We start from the raw sequence: 18,213 nt of genomic DNA on the forward strand, positions 1-18,213 counted from the left end.
AGGTTGCTGCTGGAAGATGTGTTATTTGGGCCAGCAGGGGGCACTCTCCCTGCGGTCTATGTAGATCCTAATGCCCCAGTATAATGACGGGGACACTATACTGAAAAAAGGTGCCATCCTTCAGATAAGACGTAAAACCAAGGGCCTGACTCTCTGTGGTCATTAAAAATCCCAGGGCGTTTTTCGAAAAGAGTAGGGGTGTAATCCCAACGTCTTGGCCAAATTTCCCATTGGCCCTTACCAATCAAGGCCTCCTAATAATAACATCACTTTATTAACCCTTTACAGTTTCTTGCATTAGGAATTATCTTTTCGCATACCCCAGCTTGCTCTCCATGAGGCACACAGGTAGGGAGAGAGCCTGGGGTCAGAGCGCAGGGTCAGCCATTGTACGGTGCCCCTGGAGCAGTTGGAGTTAAGGGCCTTGCTCAGGAGCCCAACGGAGAAGGATTCCTCCGCCGGCTGCTGGATTTTTAATAATCCCCATCTATGAATTGGCTTCATTACTCTGCTCTCCTCCCCACTGATAGCTGATGTGTGGTGAGCGTTCTGGCGCACTATGGCTGCCGTTGCATCATCCAGGTGGATGCTGCACATTGGTGGTGGTGGAGGGGAGTCCCCATTACCTGTAAAGCGTTTTGAGTGGAGTGTCCAGAAAAGTGCTATATAAGTGTAAGCATTTATTATTATTGTTGGCATGGCTAGTTAGCTAGCTAGATTTGAGATTTCCTTAAGAAAATTTAGTTAACTGAGTAGACAAGCCAATCTTTTTGTGTTTTATATAAACAGCTAACATACATATTCTTTGTTGCATATACTGTATATGGTTCAGTCACAGAAACAGGAGAGCATGCCTTCAGAAAAAAAGAAGAAGAAAAAATAGAGAATTTAGGGAGGCAGCTAAAGGGAGTATCACTTCCATAACTGGGTCACAACAAGCGGCAGACGAACAGGTAAATGGTCATAAAAAAAAACAGTTACTTAGGCTACATTCTACGTACACCTAGGTAACAGAAGAGTTTTGCCTCACAAAGTTTTTGCCTTACATCAGTAAATGTTGTACGACTTAAGTTTTGATGAATATCAAAACTGCCTGTAGCCTATTTAAAAAAATATACAGGCTATATGAGTAGTAATTCCATGATCATTTTTGGATATCTCTGCCAGGTTTTTTTAGGACATGACCAATAAATAATTCTATTTGAATTCAATTTATAGCTTATTATGTAATTATAAAAATGGATATTGATGTGTAAAATAATGTTTAAACCTTTAGTAGTGTATATTGAGCAATTTCAAGAGATCTCAAGTACATAATAATATTTAATAATAGAGATACTGTATAATGTTTTATAATAATAAGATGCAGTAAATGATCTGTATCTTATTATTTAAGCTGGCAGATGATCATTTCTAGTGGCTTCCTAAATATTTATCCCACAATAGACACTTTTTTGGGGAAAAAACATATTTGATTTTATGTGCTATCATGTGAACTCTTGCTCTTAAGATGGAAATAGATTGCATTTGGTATTACATGTAATTAGATGGTAATTCTTTTATTTGCTCTGTCCTCTTGTTGAGATGTGTTACATATACATATACAGTTTCATATACAGTATCATGAAAATAAAGTCTATGCTCAGTAGAGGGGGTAATATCTTGTCTGTTAATCAAACATAATCAGCAATCATGGACAACCATTTTTTTGCCAAGGTTGTGAATATTATAATGCCTCTGAAGTCACGTCCAAACTTCCTGTAAAATTAAAAAAACACAGAAATACAAGCGGGCACTGATTTGTGTCCAGGATACTCTAATGTAACAAATCCTGCCCCGGAAAGTGCCCCTTCTCCCCTTTTGAGCTACTGCCTACCAAAAGGTCTCTGCACATCTCTGTCACAAGTGTCTCCCTTTTGAAAACGTTCAGCTTTGCATTAACTTATTTTGCACAATGAAGAATATTGCACTCTTATTGTGTAAATTGTGTATTGTGTAAATTCTTTTTTAAGAATGGAGGTGCTGGGTAGAAGAGATGTAAAGGAGGTAACATAGGTAAGCACTGCACTAACAGCACTAGCAGCTAGCCATTACAAGAAGTAATGGTTTAAAGTTTGCTGACATACCCAACAAAAGTGGGTTCAAATATGTATAAAAGGCTAGTAGTTGATCAATCACTTAATTAAAATAGAGCACTATTTACATGTGCATTTAATTATGGAGATTTATAAGGGTCAGAATGGCATATTATTCAGGTCTCTTCTTCATTGTTTACCGTGGTGTGTATCTGTACAGGTGATCATCACACGTCACCCCCTGAGCACTTTTTAAACTGACAGATATTACTAAAGGTAGGCTGATTATTAAATAAGACTGATGTTTATTAAATAGGATGTGCTAACATCAACTAAACTAATGTGCGAATGTGAGCTACAGTAAGTATATGAGTTTAAAAATTTAAATACTGTATATTATGTACAGTATATCCAAGGTGTGGCTTGATGGACCGGTGGTTAACATTGCTGCCATGCAGCTCAGAGGCTCTGGGTTCAGTTCTGGACCTACAGTGCTTCTGTATGGAGTTTGTATATTCTGTATACTTGTGTGGGTTTCCTCTGGGTTAATTGCTTCCTTGTTAAATTAGCCTTACGTGTGAGTGTGTGCATCTCTACGTTTGGTCTGTGATAGACTGGTGTCCCGTCTAGGGTGTATCCTGCCTTGTACCTGGGCTTGCTGGGATAGGCTCCAGATCCCCTAAGACCGGGTATTGGATAAAGCTGTTTGAAGATGGATGAATAGATTTTTTCTCAAAGAAACAGGTGACAACCTTGGCAAATGCCCCAGTATAGTGACGGGGACACTATACTGTAAAAAAAGGAGCCATCCTTCAGATGAAACGTAAAATCGAGGTCCTGACACTCTGTGGTCATTAAAAATCCCAGGGCATTTTTCGAAAAGAGTAGGGGTGTAACCCTGGCCAAATTTCCCATTGACCTTTACTAATGATGGCCTCCTAATAATTCCCATTTATGAATTGGCTTCATCACTCTGTCCTCCTCCCCACTGATAGCTGGTTTGTGGTGAGCGTTCTGATGCACTATGGCTGCTGTTGCATCATTCAGGTGGGTGCTGCAGGTGGTGGAGGGGACTCCCCATTACCTGTAAAGCGCTTTGAGTGGAGTGTCCAGAATGTAAGCAATTATTATTATTATTAATCTTGCAAATTAAAAATCAATAGAAATCTTATCTAATCAGTAATGAAAAGCTTTCAAATATTGAAAATGTAGAATTGTTTTTTCTAAATGAATATACAGTACTGTATACATGTGTTGTAAAACAGTTAATCTTTGACATTTTAGATTTTCAAACCTAAAAATTAGTTTGAATCTTAGTTATGATAAAACACATAATATTCAAGGCATTTTGAATGGTCTTAACCTATTTTCCAACAATAATCTAAATTACAGATAATTGCAGCAAAAATCTGTCAAAGCTTACAGTACATACTGTACAGTAAATAGTTTGATTGCATTTCATTGCCTCTGCTTTTGCTTGACTGATCAACGCTTTATTTTAGATCTTAAATGATTTTGTGTTAAAATTCCTTAAAGACAGTAATCATAAAATTCATTCCTTAAATGTAATAATAAAAGTAATTTTCTAAGCCTTTTTCTAATCAAAAATTCTTGCAGTAAAGTTTTTGTATATTTTTGTGTGTGTTATCAATTTTATTTGCTATACTATGTACCACTTTAAAGTCTGTAAAACAGCTTCTAGTTTAGTTAAATTTACTTGAAGTTTTGATTCATCGGTGAAATCTTTCAGGACATGAGACAAAAAGTTCTAGCAAGCATTTTAGTTTTTAATTTTGGTTTTGCAAGTTTTTCTTTTTTCAAAAAGGACTACACAAACAGTGCAGCAGAAGAATTCCATTTTATTCCTGTTGATAAAAGGTTTATAAAGCAGATACAGAAGGATTGAGGGTTGTGAGGGCTACAGAATACTGAGTCTGCAAGATATCTGTATATTTGGATGAGTGATTGGAAAAACATTGAGAGTGTTCTGTAATAACCTTTGAAGCAAGTAACAGACTCCAAAGGACATATTTTTTTCCCTTTACACACAGTACAAAGTAAAAAAGTAATTTGTGACCAGTTGCTGCTTTCTTTTCCATTAAGCTGCAATTCTATTTTACTATTCACCATGCTAAGGTTAGAATGACTTTGTAGATAATGCGATAGAAGTCATTCAAGGCTTCAACATGGAAATAAACAAGCCCTATGGGATGGTGCAGAAGATACATACAGTATGGTATTCAGGAATTCCTGAATCACACTTTTAAAGGAGAAGTCCATTGGATTTTCAAAAACTGCAAGGAGAAGTTAATATTTTGGTTAAGATAATCTGCTATTTGAAATCTTTGCAGTTTTGTTCTGAATCACTTCATAAATGCAACATGCATTTTTCGCCTAAATATGCAGATACAGTACAGTGCCTGGCTAACATATTTGACTGTAATGAGAGTGGAATGCCTGTAGAGCTCATAATGGTGTTACATTATAGTTTATTTACACACCTTTGTACCCCTTTGTAAATAAGATTCTGTTTGCATAATTTTAGTTTGTCGGTTTTACTCACCCTGCAATAATGCCACAGCTCAGTGAATAAGGCAGAAGTGGTACAGTATGTTCTGACCCTGTCTCTGGCAGTAATGTCACAACATGAAGTTGCTAATGTATCTAAAGTAGGGTCCACAGCAGAGACCAGTAGCACCCCAAAATCATATAATCAAGCTTCTGTTGCACTACACTGCACTACTGTTGTTTGTTTTTATTACACCTCCAGGATACTGGAAAAAGGATGGGTGTTTTTAATGGATCATTGTTATCTGTTATCCCCATGTCTCTTTTGTTAAAAGTAAAGCAAGTGTACAGTATATAAAAGAAATCCTAGTGGTGGCATTGAATTGGCATAGGGAGAAAGAGCTTAAGGAGCCAGGTAAATGTTGATGGTGGTCTCCCTGCACAGTGTTATGATGACAGATGACAATTTACTCAACCCACTCTTACAGTAACACCATTTTCAGGAGAATCACGTTCAACTTAAATGCTTACTGTCGCACTGTCTAAATCTAAATTCAGCCTTCTGCACTGGGCTGCTTTATCACCAGATCATTCCCAATTGAACACCAATGGGAGGCGGGTAAGAACACTCAGCAGAATCAACTTACTGTAATTTGTTTTTCTGGCTATACCTTTACACATAAAATGAAAGAACACCCCTGGGATCTTTGAATATATTCTGTGCCAGTCAATGCCAAGCAATTTGCATGTTATTCTTGTATGGATTGGTTGGGACATACAGTACATCAATCACTTTCATAGGATTACTGACCTAAATCTACCATGTAAGACACACTTGACTTTGTTAAGTTTATTCTCAGGAACACACTTACAATTGAACGGACATCCCTTATGAACCTTGTAGATGTTTTAGTATAGATTATTTTTTCCATCACTTTAGTTACTGGGAATTTGTATGCCTAGAGTGTTTAGGCTACCTGAAATGTAACAAATATAACAAATTTGTTTTTTTCTTTCTGTGTTTGGACTTGATTGTAATTTTATACCAATATCTTACCACATATTGAGATATTTTTTTAAATTGGGTTGAGATATGCAAACCTTTTTATTTTGCAACTTACAGTAAATAAATAGTAAAGATTTAGATTTAAATAAATTTTCATAGGAAATAAATTGAACTACAATGTGAAGTACAATATATATGCCAAGTTTCTGATAACAAAAATGATTTCCCTATGAAGCTTGTAAAAAGTAATCTGAAGAGAGAAATGGAATAAAAGAAATAAAAAAATGGAAATAAAAGAAATTCAGATGACAGAAAATGACTGAATAAAACTTATTTCACAGAGTATATTGTACAAAGGAAAATCTGTATGAAAGCATGAATGTTATGTACATTAAGGACATCAAAAGAAGTAACACTTTCACCAAACTGCTGGATTTCTGTACCATGCTGCAGAAGGCCAGTTTTTGAGGGAACTGTAATAATAGCCAATCTGCTAAAGGCCATCAAAGATAGATGTGTATTAGATACACTGCATGATAATTAATTATTGAGATTATTGGTGGTGGTAAATACTGTACCACATTCTCACATTGGGTGTAATTAGTGTACTGTATATAAATGTTTGGGATCAAAGGGGCTTAGATGATGTTTGTGGGTGGTTGGGTTTTAGGAGGCAGTCTAGGGAGGCTTTTGAGGAGCTCTGTTTGACAGATTAAGGAATAATGGCTCCTACAATGCCCAGTTTTTCCCAATTTAAATTAAATTAAATTAAATTTCCCAATGAAATTTTTCTGTCACACATGCATCTTGAAAATCAGAATTAAACATTTATAGCCAGTCTATTCAATGCATGCATCACTATTTATCTCATACAACAGACAGTACTTTATGTTTTGGGTTTTGATTTGTATTATCATCACATTGTATTATCACAACTTAATATCCCATTGGACAAATTTTCCTATTGATAAGATTTATTGCAACTACAGCACAGAGAGAAAGTATAATGCCAAAATGCAATCACATCCATACAATACAATGGTTGTAGACCCACAATTGAATTCTTAAACAAAAAAAAAAAAGACTGCGACCACATCAAATCAAAGCAAGGTTTGGAAACACAAAGGAAATACAGAGCAAGACGAGGACAATGTCAGGGATGTCAGGAAGGACGAACCGTGGAAACCCTATGCATAGCAGCGAGACGAGGGATAGGCCGGGCTCAGCTGTTCAGGAAATGCCGTATAGAAACCTATGCCCTCAGGTAGCGGACGTGGGGCGACCTGGTGCTAGGCGGGTTTCAGGACATCCGAACGTCAATGCTGAGCCAAGGCAGAATGAAAGACCCGGAAATATATAGCCCCGGAGAGAGAGAAACACCAGAAGGACAGCAGAGAACCGGAAATGAGAGACAGGACAGAGAAGGAGCGTCCCCTGGCTGCAGAGGGCGTGACAGACAAGGTCTTATTAAACTATCTTTTAAAAGTTAATGTGGTATCTACAGTAAGTGTTTCATTCCATTATAGGATTCTGCATTTTGTGGATTAATATTTTTTTTTCAAATTACTGCAATGACACACAGATATGTAAGGGTTAGAGCCCTTCATTTTTTGCAAACTGACTTTCTGTATATTTTTTCATGCAAGGTGCAATCTTTCCTGTTTTCCCAAAAAATAAAAAAGCTGTTCTGAGCAGTTCATGAAATATTCATCACATAGCAACTAACCCTATACTGTATGTGGTAAAATAATTACTTTTTTGTAAAAGCATTGATCCTGTGATTGCACAGCTGAAAATATTTATATATTCTCTGTGGGAAATGTACTACTAAACAGGGCCACTGTCTGTGGCTGTGCAAGGTTTCACCATTAGAAGCTGTAAATATTAAGTAGCCACAAAAGGGTTTTGTAATATACAGGTAGTTCCCTGTCAGCCAAAAAAAGATAATAGTATGTGTGCTCTTGTTAAAAAATAGTACTAATTAAATATCTATAAATGACACTAATTAAGAGCATCATGTTTAACAGAAACCTATGACCAAAATACAGGACTCTGAAATACTTCTGAACCAGACAACAAAAACTGAAATCTTCTTAAATTGTAAATTGCCTGTAAAGCATTCAGTCAGCATTCAGACATTCAGCTAAACAACAAATACATTCTTAATAGATTCACACAATTCACAGTCTTTGCTTCACTGTGTTTGTTTCTCTATTCTTTTCAATCAGATTGATCCCTCCTCAGTTATTTAAGTATTAGTGGGAAGGTCTGATCTAGATCGAGATGATTCCAGAAAAAAATGCTGTTTTTCTCAGCATAAACATATTGCCTAATATAAGCAAGAAAATAGGCCAACATATTGAGCCACAGTATTTCCATTTACTGTAGGTAGTATTTTATGTGTGCTATTAGAATGAGGAAATGCATGGATAAATTTTGGCTTCTGGCTAATAACTAACACTGGGCTACTTTTCAAATATGAGTGTTGACTAAGCAGAATCTATCAGTCTTTGGAACTGTATAATAGTATTCATCTGATTCTAGCATGATAGCCAACTCTAATGTGAAAATGTCTTTTGGAAATATTGATTCTTGATGAAATTCTTGATATTGAGAGTATAGTAGGAGGACCTTAAGCCTCAACAGAGAACAATATCACCTTAGGATCACCAAACACACAGTTACCGTATATTAATTTTTATGATGCAGGTAATGAAGCTTTAAAAATATAGTGTAGTACAGTACATTGTCATTACCTTCTATGTTTTAAATGCATGATTTAGTGTTAGTACTGTAATTCAGAAGACATTGTATATTTTTTTCCTGCTTGCTGATATAACTTGCAGTTACTGTATATTGTAGTACCAAAGAAACACCTTTCTCTACTTTGACAGTAGCACACTTAATTTCACAAGAATAAGCTTTTAGGCTGCACAATTTATTCATCTGCAAAGGAACAGGTGAAGGTTTATTCCAAAAAGAAAAGAGACACAAAGTTTCAGCTGTGGAGCCTTCTTCAGGTGTGGAATTGAGGGATCTGATAAGTTTAGTTATAAAAGAAAGATGATATGGTGCTGTTAGCCATAAAAAATCGTTTGCTTCTTTGATGTTGTTGTCAGAGTAATCTGTTGTTCGAGGGAGAAAATGGTAGATAGCATTAATGTCTTGGAATATTTTTGAAGGAGTCTCTGAGTCTTACTCTGGGTGGTGTCTGAGTCAAAGAAAAAGGTCTTAAATTTCAGAGAAAATACTGTACTTTAGGAATCATATTATAACAACAGCATTTGTAAAGGGTTAGAAAGCCTGGTCTTGGAACATATCGCTGCGAAGAGACAGAATTCTGTTTTGATAAGAGAAGGGCAGTAGCCCAGGGAGGAGGAGGAATGACAAAGAGGTCTAGAAAAACATTTAGCGGAAGACAAAGTGGGATGTAGTGGAAATGGATTGAAGGATGAAGAAGGCTCCACAGCCGAAAAATCTCTTTTCTTTTCAGCATGAAATAAATCTTCACCTGTGCCTTTGCAGCCTATGCATGCTGACGCAGCTACCTACTCAAATGTCTTCAATATGTTAGTCTATTAGTTATGTAAATATTTTGTTCTCACACAGCTTGTGGTGGTGTTTTATTCTCAATGCTAACAGTAAAATTGTAAAATTTGTACTTTTTTTCAAAGCAGTACTGCATTCTTTGAATTAGGGAACTGTGAGCCTTTCTTTTTATGCTGTATGAACTTGTGCCTTCTATGGGAACAATCATGATTCTTTACCCTATTGAATATGATTTACTTTTCCTAATATGGTCCTTTTGTTATATTACAGTTTTCACTGGGTTCTATCAAAGTTTAATAAAAACCCACCAAACTGTCACCTCCACTCTTCCTATTTGTAGCCAAGCAGAAGCCTTCAGTCTGAGGCTATATGGTTGTAGATCTCACTTAAATATAAAATCAGCAATTCAAGTTTTCTTAATATTATTTTATTAAAATACTTGTATATCCAATGAATGTATTTAGTTGTGGCAATTTTTAGATGATTAACATTTTTACTTGACTATCCTTAAATATATTTATGAGTTTTCCTGAATCTCAGACTCACACCCATGAAAGATAGGCTAGACTACATTTTACATTTTAAAACTGTAAATAATTGAAAGCCAGAGGCATTCGCTCTCATGACTGTGTAAAACAATCTGGATTATTAGTTCCACCTTTTAATTTCTTAGCTCTGATGCCATTAACTGTGAGCTGCATGCAGAGCATATGTAGAGGCTTAAGGTAAGCAAGAAACTCAGGCCTTTTCAGATTTCAGAAGAGGTTCTGCAGATTTAAATTCAATCTGAGTCAGCTCAAGTTCAATCACCTAAGACAGGTAATTAAGAGAGATAAGTTAAAGTAGCCTCATTTCATCCCTTAATGCACAGCAGCATCACATTACCAATGAAATGTTGCTGGTTTAGTCAGCTGTGTCTGCTGTGAAGGATTCCAAGGTTTAAGTGTAAAATAAAACTAAAAGAAGTTTGGATTAGATGTGAGGGGAATGGAAATGTTTTGTAGGGTCATTCTTGGGGTTTGTAATTGTGTGGAATTTTGTATGTACAGTATTGAGACTTCTGGTAAATACAATAGATAAATAAAAATGTCACAGCTTAAATAAATCATACAGTAGTACAACCTATTATGTCTCTATGGGAGATGTCTAACATTGGGTTTCATTTGCTTATTTCAATTTTGGATGTTGCCAAATATTGGGCATTGGTTATTGTGTTACAAAATGCATTTCTAATCCAACTTTCCAATGTCAAATTCCTAAGGATCCCAAATAAAGCCACAAAGTTAACTGGTTACTAATATTTATTTTTTCTGACATAAAAAATACAAAATACTTCATACCTATATGCTTTTTTTTGGATGTTGGTTTGTGCATGACTACTAGGAAACTACAGTTTTTGCATGTTGATTGTATTTGTATTGTATTTTTTCTATTGTATTTGTGAGATACAGTAGTCATGTCTTATTCAAACATTCAGTTCTCCATACTCATGCCAAATCACTTGCTTGAGTTTGCATTGAAATTTAGTGGAGCTTAATTCTGAAAAAAATATTGAATAAAGAATTTTTTTTACTGTTTTCTGCACATCTCTATTAACTATTATGTTAACAATTACATGTTCAGTTATGAACATTCAGAACAAAACATAAACAACAGATGCTATGATGAAGCAAATCCCAACAATCATAATATAACTTTTTAGAACAGATTTGTATAGATGAGCTGACTGCAACTTAATGACTTTATTTAAACATGTAAATTGAAAGAGTATGTTGAAAAGGAATGCTGACCTTGACAATACAAAAATGATCATTCAAAAACAGAGTGGAGGTGTAATAACTCATTAGATTAATTGTGTTTAGCTTAAGACATACCTGTAACAGAGTACAAAGCATGTGAATTGAAAACATGTAGGAATACAGCATGCACATCACAAGAAAGGCAGATGTAGAGGTAATTTCAAGGTGACTGACTACATGTCTGTTCCAAAATGCTATTAGAGGCTTGTCATTAAATAAAAGGCAATACTTAATTTTAATTATAAGCATATGAAAAAAAAACATGAAATAAGATCAAACTCTTTTACAAGACATTTTCTGTGTATCCTAAGCTAAATATTGATAATTTCTCATAGTCTTCAAACAATAATTGTGATGCCATGGGGCATGTCCAATGTCTACAGGCAGGCACACCCTTCACAGACTGTTGGGAAACCTTTTCACCTTTTTTACTCCAACTTATACACACTCTCCTCTGAGAGGAGAGGCCACCTCATCAGGACAACTAGAACTGAGGAGTGCCTTACTCTTTCTCCAAGCCTCCAGCTCACAGACTCTCTGGCCCAGAGTCTCATACTCATATACACCACCATACTTTCATGATCTTCTCCAAGAGGTCATCTTGAGGTTAATTCATGTCTCTGATTCCCATAAACCTCAGCTCTGCGTCTTCATTGTCTCTTACGCTAATCCCTTTCAAGGGGAAACAGTGGAACTTAGCCATTCACGTTTGGTTGGACCCACTCTACGGCCTCCATATCTTACAGGCGGGCCGACATGGCACTGGCCAAGGCTGCTGCTCATCGTGATACAGTACTTCCTGCACTTCGATGTCTCATAATCTCTAGAACCCTCACTGATCCTAGACACCATACACGAAGCCTCCTGCTTATTCTTTTATTTGGAGCCTCTTGCTCCCTCAATGCTCCCACTCCTCTACTCACAGCTCTCTTGGAAGGGCTACTGGCTCACTCACTTTCTGCCCGTCAGCCCTCGGACCTCCAGGACTGCTTCCAGACGTGGATATCTCTACCTTACGCCACCAGGCTGGGTCTTACAATCACAACACTAATAACACTCTCCAGGGCCTCAACCTCACACTGTCACGGACGTCCAAAGGGACTAACTGTGGAGAGCAGGAGAGCGTAAAAAGACCCATATGCGTAGCAGCGGAACGGGAAAAAGGCCCGGGCTTGTTAGTGCAAAGAGTTCAGGAGTGCCGTATAGAAATCTATGCCCTCAGGTAGCGGACGTGGGGCGACCTGGTGCTAGGCGGGTCTCAGGACATCCGAACGTCAATGCTGAGCGAGGGCAGAGTGCAAGACCCGGAAATATATAGCCCAAGGGAAAGAGAGGGACCGGAAGGGCAGCAGGCAAGAAACTAGGGACAGGACAGAGAAGGAGCGCCCTCAGGCTGCAGAGGGCATGACACCCGCCCAGACTCATAACATTCATTTCACAATCTGCTGTCTCCTCATTCTCGCATCCCAGCCTGTACGCTTGCATCTGCCGGCACACTTCTCTCTCGTGCCCAGCAATTACTACAGTACCTTTACTCGCAACTCACACTTTGTCAGAGGCCTGCAGCCAGATAGACCCTTTCTCCAACCTCATGTTTTGTATTGACAGGGTGAGGGTCCCTCTATCACACTCCTACTTTCTGGAGCCCAGCCTCAACATCTTTACACTAAAACTCTCAGACAGCTTCTGATGCACATTCCCTATGCCCAAACTTCACGGTCTTCTCACATACCAGCATTGGTGATACAGTATGTAATTGCCATTAGAGGCTTTTTATCAAATAGCATTGGCCCTCACACTGTCACCACAGAATGCCTACTCCCAGAAGTTAACAGCCAAATAGACCCAGTACCTCCTATTGCCATGGGGATTGCACACCTACTCACCGCTCCACCCCACCAGTTCGTCCCGCAACACCTGGGCATGAACCCGGGTCTCCTGCGTAGCGATTCTTTACCTCTTTACCTCCCTCAACCCAGGCGGCTGAGGTCCCGCAGGGAGGGCGATGATGTCACCGTGCCCAGACTAGCTCTGCTGCATATACAATACAAACAATATCACTACCGACAACTAAATACCAAGGAATACCAAGAGGAGGAATATTTTGTTTAAATAATCTTGCATTATTTAACTGCTGTATGAAGAGCATTATACATGCTTTTTAGCTTGACATTTTACATAGAAATCTACTTTTAATCATATGTTGTTGCCAATGGTTAAGCAAAATCTAATTGAAACAGTGTTCATGTTACTTGAACACTGATTACTTACCTGAACCTTGATTAATTTACCATTCATGACTGTGATTCAGGGGCATCACAGTGGCATAGTGCCTCGCAGCACTGGGGCCCTGGGTTCAGTTTCTGGGGTGCTGTCTGTGTGGCGGATGTATATTCTCCCCATGTGAAAATGGATGGATGGATGTGTAGGCAATAATAAGGCAAAATTAAGTGTTTCTGAGCTTCCCAAATGAGGCCCCATTTCTCTGTTCATCTCTGTGGTGCAGCCACAGAGAGACCATTAGTGCAGGGTTATTTAAGGTCCTAGGACAGCTCCCAAAGGGGGATGCACTTAGCTAAGCCTGGCTATCATGATCAATGGTCATCCATTGGCGCCTATCTGTCTAGGGAGTGCCAGATGGACATCTGGACTGCATTCCTAAGTGTCAGGAGTAAGTGACTCATATCTCACCTTGATCAACCAATCAGGGACTGGTAGGGCCGAGTAACCCACGTGGGACTCTGATGCCCATAGAACTTTCAGCCAATCAACGAGCTGAAGTTCCTCCAGGTAAAAACAGGCAACACAGAGAGCCTAAAAGATTCAGTAAGATTCAGAGGATTCTGTGGACTGCTCTAAAGGGAATTCAAAGGAGAATTCCAGGGCAGGACGGCCCAGGAGCAGAAGGCTCCCAAGGGCAGGACATTCTCGCAGCGCGCCTCCTGACCATCCTGAGACTCAGCCCGGACAACCACGGAACGGCCAGTGTGTCCGAGTGCCAGAACTTTCCTTTGTTCTAAGAGTCTAGAGTGGAGGTTGCCAGAGAGTAACCAGCAGCAGGCCTCGTGAACAGGTCGGAACTGTGGACAGCTGAATCACTATTCAGAACTAGCGCTTCATCAGGAACGAACCGGTCCTCTTCCTGACTTGCTGGGACCCACAGTCATCTTTTCTCCTGTGCACAAACTTTGCTAGTTAAAGCCAACACTAACTAGCCGGTCAGTGAGCATCAGCAGCGCACCGTCGCAAGCCGCACAGCACAGCCGGGCACGGAGCCAGAGAGCGCGGATTGGACAGCAACAGCCTGCAACTGTTTCTTTGTGCCTGCAGGAGATCTGAATCCCCAGAGATTGGATGAGTATTCAACTTCACTGCATTACAGCTCGAGAATTCAATTGTTATCCCAACCAGTTGATATCAATTTAATTCCTAAGAGTTATGTACTTGTTTTGAGTATCTAATGTAGAAGTTATAACCAAGTTCACTTTACGAAACGGTCTTAATGAATGATATACTGAACATATGTCCTCTTGATATGTGTAACACTTTGTAACTGATTGAATATATACCTTTTGTATTCTGATAACCCTCACGATAAGATCTGTTAGGTTTATATGCATATTCTATGTATTAATAAATGTATCCTCGTGTATTAGTACCTGTGTGTGTGCGTTGTTTGAGTTATGTCGCATGGTTGGATTCTAAAGCCATCGCAAGAATCAACTTTGTGATTTACTGCTACAATTAATAATTGTCTCAGTAAATGCCCAAACCCTACAGAACTGTTGCCTTCAGAGAGCCACTACATTACATATTTGGCGTCCCTGAACGGCTATCAAACATTACAGATGTGATACAGTCTAATGACTTTTGCATAAGTACTGAATCACCTTATTAGTGAAAGAGTTCAATGAGCACAGGTAATGAGGTGCTTTAACCTATTGAATATCATGTTTGGTGAAAATCGGAGAAGATGCCTACATGTTCTGCTTATTAGGAGAACAATGCAGTTGTGCCATTGGTATGTTTGGTTACTCACAGTCAATATTCACAGCTGGCAACTGCTAGCCCTACAAGCTTTTAAAAACAAATACAGCGTGTCAAAAATAGGCAATGAAGTCCACAAGACATGACACATGGACAAGACCCAATGATGGGCAGTAATCTGACTGCACAGTGCTACATAAATCAAGTCCTTTGACTTCATTTTCTGCAGGACGACAGGTTCTCATACTGCACACATAAAAACAGATTTTTGTTCAATTTAAATTGTAAACAGTTGTGAGATGGTTTGGGATGGCACGTGGCATGTAGAATTCAGAGTGAAGTGAGGAGGAACATGCCTGTTCAGGCTTTACCAGAGAAATGAGACAGAATCTGAAACGCGTAAAGCATGCATCACTATGACTATCACAAGTGCACAAGTAAATTATAACGAGTAGATCTCTTGTTGATCAACCAAGTTGATAACAAATCATTATAAGCATAATCAATTTATAATTGTATCTCTGATATGTATATGCAATACATTTTCAGTGTAACTGCTACAGATATGATTTTGTCATTTTTTTATTACTGTGGATTAAGACTCTTATACAGTAAGTCCTTTCTTTTCATGCATTGAATATACAGAATGTAGTATATTGTATAGCATATTATTTATATACTGCTATGCAGAAGTCTCAGAGACTTTGCATTGTCCTGTTCATTTCACTTAATGTTTTTCATTTTTATGCATGAATATACTTCTATGGCCAACTTCCATTTAGGAAATTCGGAGTTAATCCTGCAAGATCTTAATTCTGTAGTTCAAACATACAGTAACTACAAAATAATCACCAATAACCATTTATTAATGGAAGTGCAAAAAGGAAGAAATGATGTTAATGGCAATGAGTTAATTAGATTTGACAGATGAATGTGATGGAATAACCACTGCATCATTAAATATTGCTTGCCTAAGTACAGTTATACCTTGAGTTCATATAATATATTTTTCATGCATTCTGATTATTGTCGGTTAAAGATGACTAAATCACAAGCTTGATTTTTTTATCATCTCAAGTAATGTTTTGCTGTTAAGTTTACGAAACAAATAGAACACATTAGTAGTGGTCTTAAATAAATTGATGATAGTCATAGCATACATACTGTATATGGTAGCTGTTGATTGTGTTTTCAATGTCTAAGTCTTTTGCACTGTATTATATACTGTATAGTACACTACTGTAATATTGTACCTGTTGTCTGACATATTTCATTCAATATGATCCGAGTATTTTATTGTTTTGAGTTGAATATACATCCCAATGAGCCTGTATTTGATAAAGCTATTAGAAAATGAAAGGATGGACAGACATTTAAACCTAGCGTTTAATGGGTTGCCCATTATATCTGTTAATATAATACTGAACAATTTTACAATGTACATGTCTTAATGCTTTTGACTTAAAATGTCCTGCTGTGAATTTATGCATTTTAAAATGAATGTTTATGAATATTTAAAAATTTAAAAACTTTTAATGCTTAAGAGATACATTTTCTTTAGGCAAAAGTTCTGCTTTGGCAAAACATTTCTTTTATGAATAAATGCTTTATTTAGTTCAGTTAACTATACTAAAGTATACTATAACTACTTTGAAAAAGAAATTAAAAGGCAATATATGCCCAAATCATTCTCATTTCTTTTGTTCACAGGAACCCGGACAAAGGAATTCAGTTCCTCATCTCTCGGGGCTTTATTCCGGACACTCCCATTGGTGTGGCACACTTCCTGTTACAGAGGAAGGGGCTGAGCCGCCAAATGATTGGCGAATTCCTGGGCAACAGCAAGAAACAATTCAACAGAGATGTTCTAGAGTGAGTAATAATGAAGGAGAGTTCTCAGTTCTCTAAAAAAAACATTTTATGAATCATAGCTTCCTTTTAACTACATCCAAACATTGAATATTCAAAAGTTTCTCGGTCTTAGACATTTGGCTTTCTCATCCTCATCAAAAAATAAAGTGCCTTCTCCAGGAGTAGGAAAAGCTCTGAGTGTAGAACACAAGAAACATGAATATATTTTATGAACAACCCAGACAGTGATTATTATTTATGATTCTTGGTACATTTGCCTCTGTATAAAACAGAAATACAGTACACAACATGACCCCAAGAGTATGACTTAATCCAGATACAAAAATGAGATGATTTCATCATTATTTGTTTAAAAATATGGTTTCTACTAGATGCTGTATACTGTAAGGGTTTGCAATCTCACAATTAGAGAATGATAATGAATACAACCCCACAAATTAACATATAGCTTCACATTTTTTCTTTGGGGTGTGCTCACTACAGACAAATTACACAAGATATTAAAATACCAGAGAAAAAAAACAGCTTGGAAGACTAGCATGTACAGTATAATGTTTCTCTAATGTCACTTCATTCACTTCAAGAATGGAAGGAACATACAGTACAGGTTTACTGTCTTCAGAATTTCATGTTTTAATGCTAGGAACATCTTTAATGCTGTGACTTTTGTTGCTTGGCTCTCTCAGTAGAACATTTAAGGTAATAAAGAGAAAAGAGCAATGACTTAAAGGGTGGAGAAGCCAGATTCTCCCACACACAGCCAGGTGGAATGTGACAAATATGAGGTAGTGTATAACAATAATACAATTTAAACTTATTGGACTAGATTCATTTTGTTTGGTTTTGTCTTTCCTTTTATGGATGGATATCAATGTAGAATTCAATGAGTTTTTACAAAGCTCTTTGAATATCTCAATTCCTTAAGTCAATTAAGTATAATACCAGGCTGTGTAGATTTCTTTAATTCAAGTGCTTCTAATAACCATAACACTTCTGCTTCATCTATCCTAATATTTAATATAGTGCTTTATCTTTGGCCATCCTGCGGCTCCCTATCAATTTGTTCATTGGTAAACATCTGAGTGAAATATTCATTTAATGCATTACAGTAGCTACTGTATTCCCATGATTTAATATACTGTATGCATATTTCATTTCCATTATTATCTGTTAGATTCTTAACTGTTCTTTTTGCTGTTGTACTACTGAAAATACTTAATATGTAATACTAAAATAATACTTATAAATGTTATCAATCGGTTTATTTTTATGTTTTATATAGTAAGTCTGGAATAAGACTTGAAAGAAGCTACTCTGAAAACAAATCCAAAGTGCAGCATTGAGTGGACAGAAACAGTCCAAGATTTATGTGAAAGATTAAGTAAACTGTAGCAAGGCAAAATTAATTTCAGAAGAA

The 18,213-nt window shown here is 37.4% G+C and overlaps 1 protein-coding gene across 1 annotated transcript in view; it reads left to right on the plus strand.

Annotated features, from left to right (window-relative positions):
* Positions 1-18,213, plus strand: part of iqsec3b (IQ motif and Sec7 domain ArfGEF 3b) — a 225,971-nt gene that overhangs the window by 134,279 nt on the left and 73,479 nt on the right. The window contains exon 5 of the mRNA XM_088923128.1: positions 16,635-16,796. Coding sequence (XP_088779254.1) covers positions 16,635-16,796 — 162 coding nt within the window. The remainder of the gene's footprint in view (positions 1-16,634; positions 16,797-18,213) is intronic.

Source organism: Atractosteus spatula, chromosome 8 (assembly GCF_055471065.1).
Source record: "Atractosteus spatula isolate fAtrSpa1 chromosome 8, fAtrSpa1.hap1, whole genome shotgun sequence".
NCBI lineage: Eukaryota > Metazoa > Chordata > Actinopteri > Semionotiformes > Lepisosteidae > Atractosteus > Atractosteus spatula.